Here is a 17,912-nt window from a genome sequence, read left to right on the forward strand (position 1 = left end):
TGGATAAAAAGTGACCTGATAAACCTCGTGTTAAATTTTAGTAAAGGTAGGTGATAAAATAGCAATCCTAGAGCCAAGATTCTGGTCATCGTTATTTTGTGGCGATCACGGCTAAGGGTTAAACACAAATCATTGAAAAAAATTAAGGCCGTACGACGGCGGCCTTTTTCGGCCATTTTCTGGTGGGCTCCAATTCCACCTTAAAGCCTTATGTTAATTTCAACATTTTTGATCACTGTTTTTTATTTGAAAATAGGGCCTTCACTGCCGCTTTTAATGCAAAAAATGTCAAGAAAACATTTTACGATGGATCAACCATGGTCCCCTTGGAACGAGCTGCCAAGTAACATACTTTCTGACAAGAAAGGGCGCGAATTGAATTTTTCAAAAATGACTTTTTTCCATGTTAAACTCTTGTGGTCGTAAAAAGGGTAATTCTCGGGTTAGTTTTCAAAAGGTCATAAGCGCCAGTTGTCCAAAATTGAGTTTTTGGCACGGTTGCACTCTTCTAACGCACTACTAATGATCTACTCGAGCAGAATTTCCAAAAAAAATAAATTTAAACGAAAATATCGCCCGCATATAAAAGGTCGAATGTGCTTTTCATACGGAGAAGTCACATACGTCCTTGGTGATGCAAGGTCGTAAGTACTGATAATTTCAAAAATGTACTTACGCTCATAGAAAAAGGACGTAAGTTCAGTTTTAATTGCTTTATGATTATGCGCACATGAGTTTTTACGAAAAAGATCAATATTTGTTATCTCGTTAAATACATTGCGCTGATTATATGACTTAAAGGATGCGCGAAGAATATTTTCCAATTTGCCAGCCAGCAAAACCCAGTTTCAGTCATTTATTCCGGAAGAGACGGCTAGCTTCCCCCAAAATCATCATTTTGTGTGGCAGCCTAAACCAACGCAAAATCAAGTTGCATAATCTGTTCAGGAACAAGCGATAATGACCGCATCCATCTTATCACGCATAAACGCCCTCTCAAAACTCCAGGAACCCAAGTTCTTCAAGGTCCTATAGACCACTGAAGAAAAGATAAACAAATCAGTGGTAATTCGTCATTTTGTTCGTGCTCTCAGCTAGCGTATGAGCCAACGCGAGAGAGGGAGAATAAAATCTGTCAGTTGGACCTTTCTCCCCTGCGATGTTTTCTCCCAATCTCCTCCAAAAACACAAAACATCGACTGCCCTCTTTGCGGGGGGTGTTGAAACGATGTTCAAAATAATAATGTTTGATTTAAATGTGGTTTAGTCATAAAATAAATAAATTTTGCCAATGGTCGTATTGTCATTCTTACTCAAAAAAAGTCCCAAGTACAGGGACGTATGAAACAATTTGCTCATGTAAAAGGTCGAATCAACCTGGTGTGGTAAAACAAGGCTAAAACACACATTAATTGTTAAAAATTTTAATTCACTTGATATGACAACCATAGCTTATAGTCAAAGCAATGATTTTGACTAAAAATATGCCCTTGAAACCCACTCACATACAAATAAGAATTAAAATAATGGTCGAAAATTTGTTCATTGGTTTTCCCCACTTGAGGGGTTTGGCTCTTACGACGTTTTGAAAACTAACCCGAGAATTGTACTCAGACAAATAAGCTTTATTGATATCTAGAGTTTTTTTTGATTAGGTCCTATAAACATATGAAAGACAATAGTTTATTGGTCCTTTTCAAAAAAAACTCTGGATATGAACAATAATATCACCCATTTATTTTTAACTTTAGGACCTAGTTTAGGACTCAATTTGTCCCGCATATAAAACTGGTTGTTAGAATTTTACGAAAAATTTGAAATGGAAAAGTTTTTAAATGGTGAGAAAGGGCGTAGAGCAATGTCGTACCGCCCCTCTCAAATGTTGCTCCAGTTATGTAAATTAACGCCAAAGTGTTGATAGGCCGATAATAGAAATGCGACGAGAAAGGGTATAGTTCCCCTAATAGAACTTATCTAAGGGGTTTTGTTCGTTCCAAGTTCCGTACAGAAATAACAGCAGTATCTTTAGTCAACTTAGCTAATTATTCTCAACAACTTACACTCTCCGCCAACTTCTTTGCTCCATTTCTGTCGGCAAACTCTCTGATACCACTCAGATACAGCGGCACCGCCTTCAGAATCTGGGAATTCGACTCCACAATCCTGACCGCAACGTAATCCCCACTCACGATGGTCTTCCTTTCGCCGGCGTCCTCCCCTCCAACGGGAACATCCCCTCCGGGAATAATCACCTTCACGTTGCCATCATTCCGTCCGGCCAAATCGTTCGGCGACCGCTTGCTCGCCCCTTCGACGAGGATCAACTCTTCGCGACCGACAAACTGCGCGTTCAGGCGTTCCGCTCCCGCGCGAAAGACTTTTATCATGTCGCGTAGACGTTGCTGTTTGATGGGGGTTGGGACGTCGTCCGTGAAGCGCCGATGGGCGGTCGTTTTTTCCCGCATGCTGTACGCAAACAGGAATGCCGTGTGGTAGCCGACCTGCTCGATCAGGGACAGTGTTTCGGCGAATTCTGCGTCGGTTTCACCGCAAAAACCGCAGATGAAGTCGCTGGACAGGGTCACGTTCGGCACGATGGTGCGTACTTCGTCGACTAGGTTTAGGTAGGCTTCCCGGGTGTAGCCGCGGCGCATTCGTTCCAGGACGGTTGAGCTGCCGGACTGTGCTGGTAGGTGGAGACTCTTGCAGATGTTCGGGTAGCGAGCGATGGTTTCTAGAACCTCACGGGGGAAGTCCTTTGGATGAGGGGAGGTGAATCTGATTCGCATCTCTGGGACTGTTTCCGCGAGTTCCGACAAAAGTTCGGCGAATCTCAGACCTCCAACCTTGGTTTTGTAGACTGTTTTGAAACCTGGTGCCAAAACGGAGGCTTGCCTCTCGCCGTCCGACTCCGTACTCAGATCCCGATAGCTGTTCACGTTCTGTCCAAGTAGCGTAATTTCCTTAATTCCTTTCGCCTCCAAATGAAGAGCCTCCTCGCGGATGGAAGCCACCGGCCGGGACCGCTCCTTCCCTCGCGTAAACGGAACAATACAGTACGAGCACATGTTGTCGCAGCCTCGCATGATCGACACGTACGCCGTCCGCGACTTTCGATCCAGTTTCACCGGCATCACGTCCGCGTACGTTTCGTCCAACGAAAGCAGCACATTGATCGCCTTCTGTCCCTTCTGGCCAACCGCCAACAACCGCGGTAAATCCTTGTAGCTATCCGGACCCGCAACCACATCAACGGAACCCTCCTTCTCCACCAGCTGCCGCTTCAACCTCTCAGCCATGCAGCCCAGAACCCCAACCTGCAACGCCCTTCCCTCCGATTCCCGCCGCTCCTTCATCAACCGCACGTGCTTCAACCGGTTCCACACCGTACTCTCCGCTCCGTCCCGAATCGCGCAGGTCATCAGCAGCACCACGTCGGCGTCCTTAATGCTTCCGGTCCGCTGGTACTCGTGACCCTTAAGAATCGACCACACAATCTCCGTATCGTTGGTGTTCATCTGGCAACCGTACACCTCGAAGAACACCTTCCTCCTCTGGCCCAGCAAGCTCTCCCGGGACAGGTACGGCGGGATGTCCCGCGGGTGTTGAACCTGGTGGACATTGGTACCGTTGGACGATGCGGAGGCGCTAATGAAGTCCTGCAGCCCAGGTCCGCTCTGGAGGTCAGGTTTGTTGGGGCTAACTTTATCGTGTTTCCAGCGCACGGCAAGGGTGTTTGGGTTCAGGTAGCGGCGGGACAGGAACCGGAGCGCGGCGCACTTCATTGTAGAACTTGTTTTAAGGATTGATTAAGTAACCGAACTTAGTGCAATTTTGTAAAGATCTCTTGTTTACATTGCGAAGAACTAAAAAACTGTTCAAAAAATCGTTTGACCGCTGTACCACGCTGCTGCCGGAAAAGGCCTTTTCGTGACAGTTCAATCACACGGTTAACAGCAATTACGTAGAATCTGATGTGCTTTTAGAAAAGTACAGGCTGGATTGTTCATTTCCAATGCGCTAGAAGCTTATTGGCCAGGCCTACCTCGTAAGTTTAACCGCAAATATGATTATCTAAAAATGAATTAACTTGACCAAAGGGGTCACAAACCATTGGTTTAAGATTTTCAAAGCTGCCCACGAGGTTTGTAAAATGATCTTGCTTGTTTTAAAAGTAAATATACAAATCAAGATTAGGTAAATGGGAATTTTCTTTTATACAAAAGGTACATTGATTTTATTTTCAACATATTTATGTACACACAATACACATTCCAGTACCATAAATGCACGACGGTTGGTACTATCAAGTTAAAACAATATAAAACAAAGTATAGTCTAGTTTAAAAACCGTTTCTCGATTAAAATACTGAGGATTTAAGGAGTAAAATAATTTAAAAAGGGAACACTTTAAAATTCACAAATAAAATACTCTCGTATATCTACACATTTGTTCACAATTCACACCAAACTCGACGCCCCCAAGTTGTACACCTGATCATCGTTACCACCGTACATCCCCGCCGTCGAAGCTCCATGCTGCATCCCATTCGCTTGCGGCGCCCCACCATTACTCAAATGGTACGGTATAAACTGCCGCGGCATTGGCACGACCACATCCACCTGCGGATGTGGACTGCTCCCGGCAACGGGCACGACTCCACCGGAGTTGGCGGCAATTTCACTAACTTTGGCACTGATGTAGCCGGAATCGTCGTTGGACAGGTTGTCCTGCGACTTGCGGAACTGCTGGTGGAAGGGCGGGGGTTGCAGGTGGTGGTGGTGCACGGGTTGGCTGTTGGGCGTCAGTTGGTAGGGGAACTCGGGGGAGGGGGTGCCGGTGCTGCCGCCGGAGATGGCGTAGGCCGACGGGTTGATGTACTTTCGGCTGGAGAGCAGCTTTTCTTGGAGTGGAGGTTGCGGGGGGACGTAGTGGGAGTGGTGGTGGTAGGAGGAGGGCGTGATCAGGTAGGGGTCGTTACCGTTGAGGAACTGAGGCGAGTGGGAGGGGTAGTAGAGGGCGGGGGTTGATTGGTGGTTCGGGTTGACGCGGCTGTCGAAGTGGGTGGGAGGGTAAGGGGATTGGGTGAAGATCTCGTTGTCGTTGAGGTATGACGGGAGGGGGTTACGACTTCGGGCGTGGGCGGTAAGGGGCATGGGTTCCGGAAGGACCGGCTGGGACAGGTGTGAGGTAAGATCTGGAGGTTTGAGGGGCGGTTTTGGCTTGTTTGGCAGTTCGTGGAAGTAGGCATCTTTTGGTATGAACAGCTGCTGCCGGATGGCAGCGACCGGCGGTTGGTTCTCGACCTTTGGCAGTGCTTTCTCGTACATCTCGATTAGACTCTTGGCCGTCACGGGGCGATCATCCTGAGGAGGGGGACCGTCGACGCAGTCCAGGTCGTCCTCTTCTTCACTGGAGTCTGAGTAGTTGTCACCCTGATCCAGTTCCGAGTGAACTTGTGGTGGTTCAACCTGTTGAATCGTGGTGTTCTGCAGCTTCGAGATGATGTACCTGACTCGATTCTGATCCGAGTCCTCCACTGAAGCGGGATCTTCTTGAGTTGCACCCTCAACAGGCTCGCCATTCTCGTTAGCCTTCTGGAACAGGTCGTGAACACTTTTTTGCAGCACCTGACTTCGCCAATTCGTCCCGTTCAATATCCTGCTCTTCAGCTCCTTCAGCTGCGTCAAATTGGCCATGTCCGACAAATCGCACTGATCGTCCGACTCCCAGTCTTTGTCCTGTTCATCATCGTCCTCCTCTTCCTCCTCCTCATCCTCATCAACCTCTTCACCGTCCTCCTCACTCTCTTCCTCCTTCACCGCCTTCTTCCGGCTATGGTTCGGCGCCGACTTGATCGTCGTATTCGACGAACTCGGCAAGTCCTCGAAGCAGTTATTCGCGTAAAATCCATTAACCATTGGCACGTTCACACTATCATGCACGTGCATCTCCAGCTCCGAGTCCTCCTCCTCCCCCCTCACGCTAACCATCTCCATAAAGTTCGTCGACGCCATATGATGATCATGACCGTCGTCCAAGCTCCCAACCACCATCTGGACGCGACCGCCTAGCAGCGACGAGCTCGGAGACATGGTCGAGTGCGGTGTCGAACTACCACCCGCTCCGTTGATTCCGAGCATCAACCCGGACGCATTCCGGTGGGAGGAGTTTTGCGAGCTCAGCGATCGCTCCTTGCGCGTGGTAATGTCTTTGGAGATTTCCGGCGAGACTGGCACCGCCGGCAGCAGGGATTGGGTGATCTTTTCCATTTCCTGGGCGATGTCGTAGGCGGTGCCGTTCAGGTGATTCGTCCCAGGATCACCGCGCTTTGAGGAGGCGGTTTGGGCATGGTAGACCTGCTGCGGGTTGCTTTCGTAGTGGTGGATGTCCTTGAGGCGGTCCAGGGCGAGGATGTACCTGGAAGTAAAGGGTACATTTAGTTTATCTAATTTCAGTTAAAAATCATTCTCATTTACCTGTTATCCGTATGCTTCTTCTTGGTGATCTTCTCCAGCTCCAGTATCTTCTTCGTCTTACTGAGCAGCTCCTCCAGCCGCTCCGTCACCTTAATCTTCTCGTTCCGATGATCGTAGCTCGAAGATCCCGCCGACGACGACACCTTGCGATCTTCCTTGGACGAATTCCCACCGTACGCCGAACTCGGCACCCTGTCCTGGTATATCACATGCTGCTGCTGCTGCGGTTGCTTCTCCCGATCGTTGTCCTTGTCCGAGTAGCAGTAGCTGTCCCGTCCGGAGTGACTGATCGACGAGGATCGCTTGCTACCGTTGAGGTGTTCGGCGTCGAACTTGCGGAGGGGCGTCCGCCGGTTTGGCTCGTCTATTTCGGAGTGGTTCTTGATGTTGGAGTTGTTGGAACTCTCAAAGTGGTCGGAGTAGTCCGGGTTCCGGTTGTGGCGCTCGGGGAGGTGATCTTGCGAGTCCAGGAAGTCTATGCTGCGCGAGAACTGCGGAGTGGAGGACTTTATCCGGTCGGACAGAATGTCATCGGCACCGTCCAGGAGCTCAAGACTTCGACAGCGCGTTAAGGTGTTGGTGTTGGCTTCGTCCTTCTTCGTTTTGGAGTTGTGGGGACCAGTTGATCGTTCCACGATGCCTCGTTTCAGCCACTGTTCCAGATGTAACCGCTTGTTCTCACATTGTACTCGGTTGGCGATCATTGTCCTGAAAAATAAGAAATTTTCATTTAAACTACCTCACCTTGATGAAATCATCCCAAATCTTACTTCGTCAACTCCTCAATCTGGTCATCGGTCTTCAGCGCCAACGCCGTCATCCGACTATCCAACTTCTCCGTCGCCCGGTGCACGTACTTCCGTATACTCTTCCTGTTCTGGTTCATCCTCTGCTCCAAATGCTTGAAGAACGGCGCACAGTAGCACGTGTTCCCCACGCCCACCGGCCCCTTCCGGATGTTCCCCGCCAGATCCAAAAAGTACTGCTCCCCCGTCGCAAGCGGTTCCTTCGGCAGCGTCTCCAGCTTCGGCGACGGAAACTGCCTCGGATCGGGAAAATAATGACACCCGTACGGGGACCAATGCTGCGGATCGACGTCGTACCGCGGATCCGGACCGCCACTCCGGCCGCGGCTCTTGTCCCGAGACTTCCGACTCTCGTCTTTGCTGCGCGAACGATCGCGACCGTCGGCGGTTTTGGGGTCGCGACTCTTCCGGTTGTGGTGGGAACTGCTGGAGCTGCGTTCGCGGGCGTGCCTCGCCGAGATCTCCACCGGCGTGTTGAGGATGTTGATGATCTCGACCAGGTTCTTGCGGATCGCGATGTCGCGTGGTGTTTCGCCCTGGAAGAGAGGAATTGAGAGAGTTTTGTTTAAGGTTTAGTTATAGGTTTTTTGTGTTTATTCTTAAGAATCTTCACTGATATTCTGCTTCTCCACAAAACTTTTTTAATTAAAATGATCATTTGTAATTTACAATTTTATTTTCACAGTTTATAAAGATTATGCTTAATTGTTAATACAGGAAAAATACTGAGAAATTTTGTTGAAAGCCGTTAGGCTGCTTCCAACAACCCTATTCAGAATCCCGCGGTCTTTGAACATTATCTGGCCCCGCCTGAACATAGATGCAGGCACTCGCTGGAATCCTCGACATTCAATTCCCTCAGGTAATTCAGGGATCGATCGACGCGTATTTAATATGAGAAGATAACATGTTTCATCTACGGGGATTAATGTACATTAAGAGTGTGGACTTTCTGATGGTCGACTGGACCATCAATTTTCATCAAATTTCAAGGATAAATACCGACCGGGATTTGATCCCCCAACCTTCTGCTTATAAGACAGAAGGCGCAGCTATTAAGCCATGCGGCTGGTTTTAATCTTTGTTTCGAATTGTGGTGAATGAAGTTGGATGAATTGATGAGAAGATATTTTTCAACAAGGGTTTCAAAAAAAAAAAAAAGAAAAAAAAAGATGGATACGCTATTTTTTGGAACCAAATGTTTTTTTTATAGGATGCAAAATAACAAAAAATAAAACCTAAATCAAAGCAATAAATACACTCTTTACACAGCAAAAAAAAAAAAAATGGTAATCCAGCTGCGTGTAATCTGGACGTAAAATATTTTTTTTATTATTTTATGCAATTTTATGTAATATTACACCCAGAAATATGTAGCCTATCATTATGCGAGACCTACTAAACCAAAATATCAAGCTCATATTGGAGTTTATCCTACTCATTTCAACGGTCTGGTAGCCGAGCGGGCTAAGGCGCTAGTCCTCTCTGTCAGTTCTGGCAGAGGATTGAAAAAAAAGCCAAGGGTCTACATGGATGTTTTGGTAGTTGTCTGGTTGTAGTACAGCGTGAAACGTGAATTTTATAAAAATCAAAATCCTAAAAAATGGTGTTTCCCATACAAATTCCCATAGAAAATTTAATCGCTTTGCGCAAAGTGAGGACTACACCAATCATTCTCAAACTTTGGGAAGTTCTTTAGGACCCCAAAAAGGAACTGAAAAAGTGCTGTGCTCAATAAATTTGGACAACTTTTAATTTTTTTTCGCATGCTTTTGCATGCGATTTTACCATCGGTTTTTTTACTGTGTAAGGTAAAATAACATCAAAATAACATTAAAATAAAAGGAAAATAATAGCAGAAAAAAATAATAAACAGAATCAATTCAAAACAAATCTAAATGATAATATAACTAAAATAAAAGCTAAGTGAAAGATTAAAAGCGAAATTAAACCTTTAAGAAATAGAAAAATCAAATAAAATGATAAATTAAAACAAGAATAAAAAAACAAGAATAAAAAAAACAAGAATAAAAAAAACAAGAGTAGGCTAACTTGCCAACGTTTGGTCAAATTGGAGATGTTCAAAAACAAAATTAATGCAAAATCATCACAAAACAAAAGTGAAATCAAAATAGAAGACAACTAAAATCAAACGAAAATAAAAGCAAAATCAGAATACATGAAAAATCATATCCAAATCAATAAAAGCAAAATAACTGCAAGATATGCAAAAACGGTAAGATGAAAGCAAAATTGAATCACAACAAAAGTAAACTAGAGACAAATTGATGAAAAAAAAGTTGAAAAGAGCAATTTTCTGAGATTTCAAACATTGATTATTTTTCTCATTTTTGATTCATCTGAAACTTTGCGAGTACTTTCTTGCGTGATTGGTTCATGCGGTCGTTCGTTGCTGATCTTTTTGGTGTCTTAGGCAAAGTTGCTGTGTTGTGGTTTTTTCAAGAAAAACGTTACTTAATCCACCTTTAGGTGTGCCTTCCTCACATTCATAAAGTGAATAAACTACACAGTCTCTAAAAAGTGTATAAATAACACTTTTTTTATCAAAATATCTGAGATCCGGCCTTAAAAAACATCAATACAACACTAAAGTACTTATAACTTTTGATGAGGTTGTCTGATATTCAATCTTTTGGGCCCGTTGGAAAGGTCTTTTGATTACCTTTTTCAACTTTTTCATCAAAATATTTGAGATCCGGCCTCAAAGAGTATATAAATAACACTTAAGTACTCATAGCTTTTGATGGGGTTGTCAGATCTTCAATCTTTTGAATGCGTTGGAAAGGTACCTTTCTACCAATATATAGCATGACGTGTTTTCTTACAAAAACCACCCTTTTTACAATCTTTCGAAGTTTAGCAAAAAATCGTTTTTTTAGCATAACTTTTGAAGTATTTTTCTAAACTTCATAATATTAACAATGGTCTTGTGGAACCCCAAGACGGATTGAATGGGACCAAAACGGTCCAAATCGGTTCAGCCAGTCCGGGGATAATCGTGTGCATATTTTTCGGTGCACGGACTTACAGACATACACACGCACAGACATTTGTTTAAAATTTGATTCTGAGTCGATAGATATACGTGAAGGTGGGTCTACGAGGTCGAATAAAGAAGATCATTTTTCGAGTGATTTTATAGCCTTTCCTCATTGAGGTGAGGAAGGCAAAAATCTCTTTAAAAAACTTTTCTTCTTTCACTTTTCGCACATAAATTTATTTGCGCAAATGACCTTAAAACACTGTATTAAAACCCCTTTAAAATATTAAAACTGACTTTAAAAAAAATCAAAATATGTTTGCTGGAAAGAGACGATTTTTTAATGCTTAATTTTTTTTAGCGAAAAGGAAATTTTTCGATGTTTCTAAAAAAAACATATTATCACGGTGGGTCACGTTTTGTACAGAAAAAAATCTTTTGGTGGATATAACAGGATATAACTTAAAAGTGGTGCCCTTTATCGAAAGTATAAAGTAAAAAAATCAATTGATAAAATCGGCTTTTTTGAATAATATGTTTTTTAAATTGTAGGTCATATGAGCTTTGACCAATTTGTTTTTAAATTGTGTTTTTTTGGTCATTTAAAATAAATCCAAAAATCAAGTTTGAAAAAATTAAATAAAGAAATGCAGAATTTGTAAATAAAATAAATTTTATGTGAAATAATTATTCTTGCTGGTAACAATTTGTATGGACAGCTGCCATAATTGTATAAAAATTGGTTTTGACGAACTAAAGACTCAAAATTGATGTTTTGCTCTAAAGGTTGACGATACCCATATAAATAATCTATCTAATTTGTATGGAGTTTGGACAATCGACACCCCAACCCCCTAAGTTGTCTACGTGATTTATGGATGGCCCCTTAGAGAAATCATCTCAATTTTCAGATATTACATATTTGCTCATTCTTGGTAGAATTGCTCCGAAGTTAAATACCTAATATTCAAATTAAAGCTAAATGTATGTGAGCCGGGAACCGTGGTGTAGGGGTAAGCGTGATTGCCTCTCACCCAGTCGGCCTGGGTTCGATCCCAGACGGTCCCGGTGGCATTTTTCGAGACGAGATTTGTCTGATCACGCCTTCCGTCGGACGGGAAGTAAATGTTGGCCCCGGACTAACCTAAAGGTTAGGTCGTTAGCTCAGTCCAGGTGTAGGAGTCGTCTCCCTGGGTCCTGCTTCGGTAGAGTCGCTGGTAGGCAGTTGGACTAACAATCCAAAGGTCGTCAGTTCGAATCCCGGGGTGGATGGAAGCTAAGGTGTAAAAAGAGGTTTGCAATTGCCTCAACAATGAAACCTTCGGACACCTAGTTTCGAGTAGGAATCTCGCAATCGAGAACGCCAAGGCAATGCTGTAGAGCGAATAATTTGATTTTGATTTGATTGTTTTGAAACACAACTTTTGTAAAACAATCCAAATCGAGCAAAAAATAATTAAATAAAAGAAAACTGAGGAAAAATTAAAGAAAAAGAAACCAAACAACAACATAAAATTCAATTTGAAATAAAAGTTCAAAACTTTAAAAACATCACATAATAATTTAAAAATAGAAACAAAAGTAGCAGCACGAGCATAATAAAAGCTAAATAAATGCAAAATAATTCCCAAAACAATACCTTCCGTGTTCATCAACAAACTAAATCACAAAAAGGCGTTACACATCCATCACTGCTAGCGAGTAACAATCAAAGTCATTTTCTTGTACACTTTGTAATCATACCCAGCAGAGACACCACCTTGTCATTACATTGTCCACTGAACTCAGCGCAACACAAGCCCAACAATTCCTTTGAAAAATCTGTGCCGCGCAGGAAGAAGAAAAAACCGCCAAGTTGCAGTACAGCATTGTTGCCCAGCTCTGGTGGGTGGATGTAGGGGATGTAGCAGCAAAGACCAGCTTCCAAAACGAAAGTGGAGTCAACTTTTTTGTTGTTCGTTCTTTCTTCTGTTATTTTGATACAGTCAAGAAAAAAAGGGTTTGCTGGAGTTGCACCGAGCGAAACGAGCGCTTCCGGTGTGGTTTGAGATTGGTTGAGGGCTTTTTTAAACGTTCGTGTGGTTTGTCAAAACAAAAAAATCTATGTTTTAAATGAGATAAAACCAATTTGTCAACATGAACAATTTTGTTAGATTGACCCAATGATACATATGCAAAAGCGGTTTTTGCCACAATTTGAAGCAGTTCAAAACAAAAATCGACATCGTTTAAAGCATTTGAACGCCAACAAGAAGCAAGTCTGCAAAAAAATTGCAATCTATTTTGCAAATTGATTTATAATTTCATGTTTAACGTTTTGTTTCTTTTGCTCGGATGCTGATTACGCGCTCGATAACACGCAGTTTTGACCAGGCACGAATCGATTATTTGAGGCTTTGAAAATGAGAAGAAAAAAACGAGAACCAACAATCAAAACCAAACTGGCCCACAACAACGCAGATAACGGAAGTGAATAGCCCAAAAGAGGTTCGAAATTGCCAGTATCTTGGCTTTTCTTGCATTTTCGTTTATCTAAAGCATGTATGTTTCTCCCCTCCTTTTGTTTCATCTCAACAGCACGACTGCGATGAAGAATAAAGAGAAAAAAGCTGCTTTTTCGAGCTTTTTTGTTACTGACCGTCGGACCGAAGGCCAACCTGGCCCCCTTACCGTCTTCTTACCTGAGCATTCTTCGTGTCTTGCTTGCAGCCGGCCTCGAGCAGAATCCGGGTCAGCTTCCGCCGGCCCATGGCACAGGCGATGTGCAGCGGCGTATCGCCGTTCAGGTTGATCCGCTCGAAGTCGCACTTGGCCGAGAGCAGGATGCGGATGGCACCGGCGTGGCCGTACCGGCAAGCCGTGTGGAGCGGCGTGTCGCCGTACTGAAAAAAAATAGAGGAAAAAGATGAGTTCGATAGATATTTTTTTTTTAACTTTCGTATTCGTTTCTCTAAATGCACGAGCGAGTTGTGGCGCTATAACCACGGCAAATAGTGTCCAGGGCATCTGTGGAAATACAATGTCCCATCCCCGAGGGTCCAGGAGCACCAAAACTTCTTAGCATGGTGGCTCCGAACGATAAATTGCTCTAAATAAACAGGAACGTGAGCGGGGGATCCCCACGTTTCTTCCTCCCCTGTAGATTCAGAACTGTATTGTTGTTTGAACACTCGTGCTCAAACTCAATCCAATTCAATAAATCATCTTTGCGGTAAACTTTACGCAGTTGGCCTGGCCGCTTTAACGTTTGTGATGTTCCAATGCAATCTAATGCAATGGGGCACTGCAATTGTTAATAATGACAAGAGGATGCTAGGCGTTAATCAACCTAAGGCATTTTCCAGGATGCCCTCGAAAGACTGGCTGCGATAGGGTTAGATTAGATTAGATCAACAGTAATGCACAGTGGTCCAGATCTCAAAATTAAGTGGAAAATGGATTTTCCAAAAATGGTGAAGTGGTGGAGCTTTGGTGTTTTTAGAAGAGTTGTTGCAAATGAAAAGGGGCAACTTTTGGTTTAGTTCAAAATTAGGGTGGTTCACGATTAGGGTGATTTTAAAAATCTAACTTTTCAGGAATATTTTCGTCTTCTAGAAAGTTGTTGGGCTTGCTAATTCAAGCAACTTTTTCGGAGACACCAAAATTGTATCTCGTAATCTACGCCGTCTAAAACCAAATTTATAGAAAGCATCTGAGCAAACCTTAAAAAATCAGTTTTTTGAACGTGGTAATTCAGGGTTAAATTTTAGAGAAAAATTACGTTGGGGGCACTTTTAGAGCTCAACAAAAACAAACATTTTTATTTTTTGACATGTCAATTTGGACTTAAGGATCAAAAGTTACAGCCATTTTAAGGTAAAAAGATGCAAATTTAAAACCTAAATATCTCGAAAAGGTGCAAGCCAAATTTAAAGTTTCAGATTGGATTTGAAAAAGGAGATTCAGCACTACAAACGCTGAAAACTCTCAGGGGTGTTTTTCTTTAAACACGAGATATCTTCATTTGAAAAAGTCTTATTTTTCAAGGGAAAACCATATGGGACCACCCTAACGAAATTCGATTATTGTCCAAATAAATGTTTTTCCATGTAATTTTGCCCACTGAATCTAAATCTGCCCTCAGAATTGAGTGTCGTAAAATCGATTTTTGATTATATTTTTGGTTTCCATGTAAAATTACCATTTAAAAAGCTCTCTAACAGCTAACAGAAATCACAAAAATCCTCTAAAACAAAATTATTAAGAGATTTTCTGTAATTCTGTAATTCTGTTATTTCGGAATACATTCGTCCGGCTTCAGCTGAAGATTCATGCTGTCCCATGTTGCATGTTCGAGTGTAGACCAACGGAAAACCTTGCCGCGAGGAGAGGTGTGTGAACCGGTACACGAGCCACCTACGACATAATTCCTCGGGCGGCCCAGGTCAACTCGAAGTTACCCCAGGCACCCCCAGTGCAGGACACATTGGGGGTAGAAAGCGGATAGAATAAGCAAAACATCAAAGCAGAGCGCGAGCCATACTTTTAAAGTGGTATACAGTAAAAAAAAACATGGTAAAATTACATCTAAAAAGGAGTACATCTTTTATGTCAGAAAAAGCTTTAATTTTACCCCTTATAATGTGTAAATTTACATCTGGCAGACGCTAGGAAAAAATATCTGTAATCCTAAAAAAATATCAAACCGGCGATAGTTATATCTAGATTACTAAGTCCGCGCCCCAACCCGCACGGCTAACCCGCCGCTGTAAAAACTGGATGATCAAAGCCAATGTAGCTCTATGTACCGTATATGCAGTAAATACAGTATACAATGTACGGAGCACATAGAGCTATATTGGCTTTGATCGACCAGTTTTCACAGCGGCGAGCTAGCCGTGCGGGTTGGGGCGCGGATTTAGTAAGCTAGATATAACTATCGCCGGTTTGATATTTTTTTAGGATTACAGATATTTTTTCCTAGCGTCTGCCAGATGTAAATTTACACATTATAAGAGGTAAAATTTAAGCTTTTTTCTGACATAAAAGATGTACTTCTTTTTAGATGTAATTTTACCATGTTTTTTTTTACTGTGTATCTGCAAAGGAATTTGTATTAACAAAAGGGTCAAAAATAAAAAGGCGATACTAATTAATACTTCCCTGTGACCTTGGAGGTCTCTCGGTTGGACATATAGCCGTGGACACCAAGCTTGGTAGCAATCCTTGACAGTCGGTGTGGTATTGATCACAGCTGGTGTTAATTTGTCCTGCAGCTGTGTAGCAAGTCAGATGCTCGCTCATTCGGTTTGAAACGAAAAGAACAAAAGAGAACACAAGAAAACATTAAATTCTGATAGTGAGTTTTAAACAGATATAAAGTGTAATATAATATTAAATATATTTATAATAATATTTTCACTTTATGATTATTTATTGACACTTTATTTATTTGCTTTCACTATCACTTTCACTATTTCTTCGGGTCGTCTAATTTTCGTCGTGTTCCCGCACTTGAAGAATTCCGCATAACTTATCATTGCTAGTTAGAAGTGTCATGTCGAACATGTTACAAGCTAACACAACAGTGACACAGAAACAGAACTTCACAAGCACGGGAATTTGCACACGACCTCCCAGTGAATTAATACCGAGCTTTAACTATTTTTTTGTACAACTATTACCTAAAATGTCCAAAGCAGCTCAGTAAAACTCACTGGGAGCGTTCCACTATTTAGCCCCATCCGGGGGGAGCTTATCCCTTTGTACCCTCGTGTTTGTTTCCTTTCAACCGTAGTCTAGGTAGTCCAACAATGTTCAGTACAAGTTTGAATCGAAAGCAATTGCTTGAACAGCTGAACGGATCAAACTATTGCTTCCCTTGCTGAACTAACTATGCTACTGTTACTAAGGAAACAAAAGGATAAAACATCATGATTTGATGTTCTAACAGGTACGTTCAACTAGCCAGCTGCGAGACCCATCAGCCCGGCCGGGAACCAGTCCATATCTGTCGAGTACAGCATACGGTGTGGTTCACAAAATATCAAATACAGCAAACACAACACTAAGGCTATACATATGGACTGGCGGGATGGAAGCACGTGGACACCTCCCCCCAACAAAATTATTAAGAGATTTTCAAATTTAAATTTTCCAGAAAAAGCTTGAGAAAAAGCATATTATTTTTAGAATAGCAAATCATTTTTAGAAGAACTATTTCAGCAATTTATTGGAAGAAATTTAAAATCTCATGTAAAGAAATTTGAAAATCTTCTCAATCAAAACCAAACAATTACTCTTGCTTTAAAAATAATTCAAAATCCGTGAAAGTGAACTATGTAATTAAGAGTCTCTCAAAGCATATTAATACAACATTTGATAAACATGTATTTGAATCCCACCAACTGAAAAAATAATGATAAATTCGAATAACACGTGATTGGTTGAACCTTTTATTGTAAAAAATTCTTTTTTTTTACTAAAAATGAAAAAAAATCATCAATTTGTTTTATTTTATTTTAGTTAAATTAAAATTTAAAATGTGACGTTTTAAATTATTTACCTCCATTTAATTCTACAATTTCAAACAATTACTGCTTAACACTGGAACGCCAAACGCATGTCCAACTTACACAGACGCCCAAGCCTCCCAAAAAAGGTGGAACGGTAACTTCAACTCGCTGGTTCTCAGGCATTACTCAGCCAATTGGGACGATTCTTGTTTCCAGTGATTTGTTAGGATGTCTAGATGATTCTAGAACTTTTCAGAACTTAATTTGATCAAATCTGTAATTTTTGCGACCAAAAACATCGTTCCACCTTTTTTAAAACGACTGCCTCCGCGGAATTTTTGGCGATTTTTTTTTACACGCGAAAAAAAAAGTTGGAACGATGTTTTTGATCGCAAAAATTACAGATTTAATCAAATTAAGTTCTGCAAAGTTCTAGAATCATCTAGACATCCTAACAAATCACTGGAAAGAAGAATCATCTTTATTGGTTGAGTTATGCTCGAGATTCATTGAGTTGAAGTTACCGTTCCAACTTTTTTGGAGCCTTGGGCGTTTGTGTACAAAAAAATGTGTAAAATTACATCAGAAAATTATGAATTTTCAACATTTTTACACATTTTTTAGGTAATATTACTCAAAAAAGAGGTAACCAAATTTTCAACATTCCAAAATTCAACTTTTTTTGCTGTGTACAAAATAATAATTTTGGATGGTTAAATATTACCTTTTTGTTGGGTTTTTTACCTAATAATGTGTAAAAAGTAAAATTCATCAGGAACTGATTAAAATTTCACATGTTTCTAAAGTAAAACTTCACAAAAAAAAACTGTAAAATTACATTACATTACATGTAATCACACAGATCTAAAAACAATCAGAAAACAACTTTAGGCATAACTGTCCCATGTTTTGGGCGTTTTTTACTTTTGATCACGAAGTAGTCGGTTTTGATGTAAATTATTAGAAACAAATTTAGATTTAGAGCTAGCCTGTTTGTTCCAGTAAATTTTGATTTTTGAGGGTAATATATAAATAATTTAGTATTCAATCAAATCCTAACAAATCAACGAAATCTTGGATACTATTGATCCAATTTTTGTTGATTAAATATTTCGTGATTTTTTTCGTCTT

The 17,912-nt window shown here is 41.7% G+C and overlaps 2 protein-coding genes across 2 annotated transcripts in view; both read right to left on the bottom strand.

Moving 5' to 3' along the window:
• Positions 1 to 2,013: 2,013 nt before the first annotated feature.
• On the bottom strand, positions 2,014 to 3,854 carry LOC120418461 (CDK5RAP1-like protein). The gene has a single exon (XM_039580894.2). The coding sequence runs from the start codon at positions 3,783 to 3,785 to the stop codon at positions 2,049 to 2,051; it is 1,737 nt and encodes a 578-aa protein (XP_039436828.1). The 5' UTR covers positions 3,786 to 3,854; the 3' UTR covers positions 2,014 to 2,048.
• A 381-nt stretch (positions 3,855 to 4,235) lies between these two features.
• LOC120418471 (uncharacterized) overlaps positions 4,236 to 17,912 on the bottom strand; it is a 78,331-nt gene continuing 64,654 nt past the window's right edge. Inside the window, exons 5-8 of the mRNA XM_039580904.2 lie at positions 12,969 to 13,169; positions 7,251 to 7,822; positions 6,481 to 7,188; positions 4,236 to 6,421 (exon numbers count right to left, since the gene is read on the bottom strand). Coding sequence (XP_039436838.1) covers positions 4,462 to 6,421; positions 6,481 to 7,188; positions 7,251 to 7,822; positions 12,969 to 13,169 — 3,441 coding nt within the window. The 3' untranslated portion in view covers positions 4,236 to 4,461. The remainder of the gene's footprint in view (positions 6,422 to 6,480; positions 7,189 to 7,250; positions 7,823 to 12,968; positions 13,170 to 17,912) is intronic.

This window comes from Culex pipiens, chromosome 2 (genome assembly GCF_016801865.2).
Source record: "Culex pipiens pallens isolate TS chromosome 2, TS_CPP_V2, whole genome shotgun sequence".
Classification (NCBI taxonomy): Eukaryota; Metazoa; Arthropoda; class Insecta; order Diptera; family Culicidae; genus Culex; species Culex pipiens.

What these genes read in the sequence shown, in the direction of transcription:
- LOC120418461 (XM_039580894.2), bottom strand. Translation starts at nt 3,785, where the DNA reads ATGAAGTGCGCCGCGCTCCGGTTCCTGTCCCGCCGCTACCTGAACCCA.